At 27.6% G+C, this 4,023-nt stretch overlaps 1 protein-coding gene across 1 annotated transcript; it reads left to right on the top strand.

Moving 5' to 3' along the window:
* The first annotated feature begins 2,492 nt into the window (after positions 1 to 2,492).
* LOC131695305 (uncharacterized) lies at positions 2,493 to 3,803 on the top strand. The gene has a single exon (XM_058983773.1). The coding sequence runs from the start codon at positions 2,493 to 2,495 to the stop codon at positions 3,801 to 3,803; it is 1,311 nt and encodes a 436-aa protein (XP_058839756.1).
* Positions 3,804 to 4,023: the final 220 nt, after the last annotated feature.

Genomic DNA, 4,023 nt, shown 5'->3' with positions numbered 1-4,023 from the left:
TTTTAGAATTTTAGAATTTTAGAATTTTAGAATTTTAGAATTTTAGAATTTTAGAATTTTAGAATTTTAGAATTTTAGAATTTTAGAATTTTAGAATTTTAGAATTTTAGAATTTTAGAATTTTAGAATTTTAGAATTTTAGAATTTTAGAATTTTAGAATTTTAGAATTTTAGAATTTTAGAATTTTAGAATTTTAGAATTTTAGAATTTTAGAATTTTAGAATTTTAGAATTTTAGAATTTTAGAATTTTAGAATTTTAGAATTTTAGAATTTTAGAATTTTAGAATTTTAGAATTTTAGAATTTTAGAATTTTAGAATTTTAGAATTTTAGAATTTTAGAATTTTAGAATTTTAGAATTTTAGAATTTTAGAATTTTAGAATTTTAGAATTTTAGAATTTTAGAATTTTAGAATTTTAGAATTTTAGAATTTTAGAATTTTAGAATTTTAGAATTTTAGAATTTTAGAATTTTAGAATTTTAGAATTTTAGAATTTTAGAATTTTAGAATTTTAGAATTTTAGAATTTTAGAATTTTAGAATTTTAGAATTTTAGAATTTTAGAATTTTAGAATTTTAGAATTTTAGAATTTTAGAATTTTAGAATTTTAGAATTTTAGAATTTTAGAATTTTAGAATTTTAGAATTTTAGAATTTTAGAATTTTAGAATTTTAGAATTTTAGAATTTTAGAATTTTAGAATTTTAGAATTTTAGAATTTTAGAATTTTAGAATTTTAGAATTTTAGAATTTTAGAATTTTAGAATTTTAGAATTTTAGAATTTTAGAATTTTAGAATTTTAGAATTTTAGAATTTTAGAATTTTAGAATTTTAGAATTTTAGAATTTTAGAATTTTAGAATTTTAGAATTTTAGAATTTTAGAATTTTAGAATTTTAGAATTTTAGAATTTTAGAATTTTAGAATTTTAGAATTTTAGAATTTTAGAATTTTAGAATTTTAGAATTTTAGAATTTTAGAATTTTAGAATTTTAGAATTTTAGAATTTTAGAATTTTAGAATTTTAGAATTTTAGAATTTTAGAATTTTAGAATTTTAGAATTTTAGAATTTTAGAATTTTAGAATTTTAGAATTTTAGAATTTTAGAATTTTAGAATTTTAGAATTTTAGAATTTTAGAATTTTAGAATTTTAGAATTTTAGAATTTTAGAATTTTAGAATTTTAGAATTTTAGAATTTTAGAATTTTAGAATTTTAGAATTTTAGAATTTTAGAATTTTAGAATTTTAGAATTTTAGAATTTTAGAATTTTAGAATTTTAGAATTTTAGAATTTTAGAATTTTAGAATTTTAGAATTTTAGAATTTTAGAATTTTAGAATTTTAGAATTTTAGAATTTTAGAATTTTAGAATTTTAGAATTTTAGAATTTTAGAATTTTAGAATTTTAGAATTTTAGAATTTTAGAATTTTAGAATTTTAGAATTTTAGAATTTTAGAATTTTAGAATTTTAGAATTTTAGAATTTTAGAATTTTAGAATTTTAGAATTTTAGAATTTTAGAATTTTAGAATTTTAGAATTTTAGAATTTTAGAATTTTAGAATTTTAGAATTTTAGAATTTTAGAATTTTAGAATTTTAGAATTTTAGAATTTTAGAATTTTAGAATTTTAGAATTTTAGAATTTTAGAATTTTAGAATTTTAGAATTTTAGAATTTTAGAATTTTAGAATTTTAGAATTTTAGAATTTTAGAATTTTAGAATTTTAGAATTTTAGAATTTTAGAATTTTAGAATTTTAGAATTTTAGAATTTTAGAATTTTAGAATTTTAGAATTTTAGAATTTTAGAATTTTAGAATTTTAGAATTTTAGAATTTTAGAATTTTAGAATTTTAGAATTTTAGAATTTTAGAATTTTAGAATTTTAGAATTTTAGAATTTTAGAATTTTAGAATTTTAGAATTTTAGAATTTTAGAATTTTAGAATTTTAGAATTTTAGAATTTTAGAATTTTAGAATTTTAGAATTTTAGAATTTTAGAATTTTAGAATTTTAGAATTTTAGAATTTTAGAATTTTAGAATTTTAGAATTTTAGAATTTTAGAATTTTAGAATTTTAGAATTTTAGAATTTTAGAATTTTAGAATTTTAGAATTTTAGAATTTTAGAATTTTAGAATTTTAGAATTTTAGAATTTTAGAATTTTAGAATTTTAGAAGGTGTCAACGCGGTTAGTGTACCTGAATAAAGAAAACTCGTTTTACTCGTGTATTACGCGGAGAATCCGTGGGAAATTTTCCCACACGACAGTTCGTTATCAAGACTATCTGCTCCAACTGGAGTCAAGTGGAAAAATTAGTGTCTGTGGATAATATAAGCGATAACAAACTCTGCCTGTTCGCGCTTTGTTCACCATAACAAAGCTTGGTGTATCCCGAGAGGCAAGCGACGCCATACAAAAGAACACGTTAAAAGCAGTGGATAAAAGTGGCCGAACAAAACAAGTGAGAAGAACCAAATAGAGCCATGTCGCCCCACGGCGGCAGTGGCGGAATCCATGCTATGAGTGGGAAGGGGTTCCCAGCGTTGGGTTTGATTCCCCAACGAACGGAAGGACGCTACCTTGTCATCCAGCGCACGGATGATGGCAAAACGTTGGAAAAAGTTTCACCGTTTCTGATTGACAAGGTCATCAGAAATTGCTGTGGCGAGGTGACCAGCGTGAAACGGATTAAAGATGGCAAACTACTGGTTCATACTAAAACGGACAAACAAGCCGACAAATTACTAAAACTTAAAAGTATGTCGAGTGATATAAACATCACTGTCGTGGAACATGAAAGCTTGAATTCGTGCCGGATAGTTATAACATGCCGGGACTTGCAAGACGAGAACGACGACGAGATTCTGGAGAACCTTCGCGAGCAAGGGGTTACATCATTGTATAGGATTATGCGAAAACAAGGTGAAATTAAGGTCAAAACAGCAACTTTCGTGCTAACGATCTCAAAAGCTACAATGCCAGAGGACATCAAGGTAGGGTTTCAGAAGGTAGCTACGCGACCGTACTATCCACGACCGATGCGATGCTTTCAATGCTTGCAGTATGGCCACTTGGGGAAAGATTGCAAGCAAGAAAAAGTGTGTGTGAACTGCAGTGAAAAATATCATGGAGATAAGTGTGATAGACCAGCTCGATGCGCGAACTGCGAACAAGCCCATGCCACTACGAGCCTCGAGTGCCCGACATGGCAACGTGAAAACGATATCGTGAGAACAAAAATAGACAACGGGATTTCGTACTACGAGGCGAAGAAAATCGTGGACAGTAGAAAACAACCAGAACGACGTTTCGCAAATGTAGTAGCTTCTGGAATCGGCGGATGCAAGTGCAAATGCAGTTGTGGTATAGCGCAGACACAACCAGCCACACCCGTCGAATTGAAACAAAACATCGAACAGACACAATCCCGCAACGTAGAGTCAACCCAAATTACAACACCGAACCTCAAGCCGCAACCTACAGTAACAACATCAAAACCGAATCGTGACGAGAAAACGCCAAAGGAAACCAGCGATTGCAACAAAGCAAAACCAGGATCATCAAAACAGTATGGCACTCGACATCAAACAAGTGGAAAAGAAGAGCAAATCGACCCATCATCATCCTCCCCAAAACCAAAACGGTTGAAGAAAGAATTCGTATATCAAATCAGCAGCGACGACAAACTTGAACAAAGCCAGCAGAAACGTGGAAGAGGAAGACCCAAAAAACTCCCACCAAAGGAGATCTGCACGGAAAGTTCAGAACCTGAGTATAGCGAAATGGAGATCTGATTCGCAAACCCCTCGCAACCCGCCTTCATCATGCAAAGAAAAACCAACGCATCAATGTCAAACGTGAAAATAAGCAACCCAGCAATCATCTCGTGGAATATCCAAGGTCTCCGCGCGAAAAAGCCCGAAATCAACCTTATGATCAAAGAACAGCAACCTTTCATAATATGCCTCCAAGAGACTATGTGCTCTACCGATATCCAAGCAAATATCAGCGGAT

Source organism: Topomyia yanbarensis, unplaced genomic scaffold (assembly GCF_030247195.1).
Source record: "Topomyia yanbarensis strain Yona2022 unplaced genomic scaffold, ASM3024719v1 HiC_scaffold_340, whole genome shotgun sequence".
Taxonomy (NCBI): Eukaryota; Metazoa; Arthropoda; class Insecta; order Diptera; family Culicidae; genus Topomyia; species Topomyia yanbarensis.
This window is presented reverse-complemented; position numbering and strand designations above follow the sequence as displayed.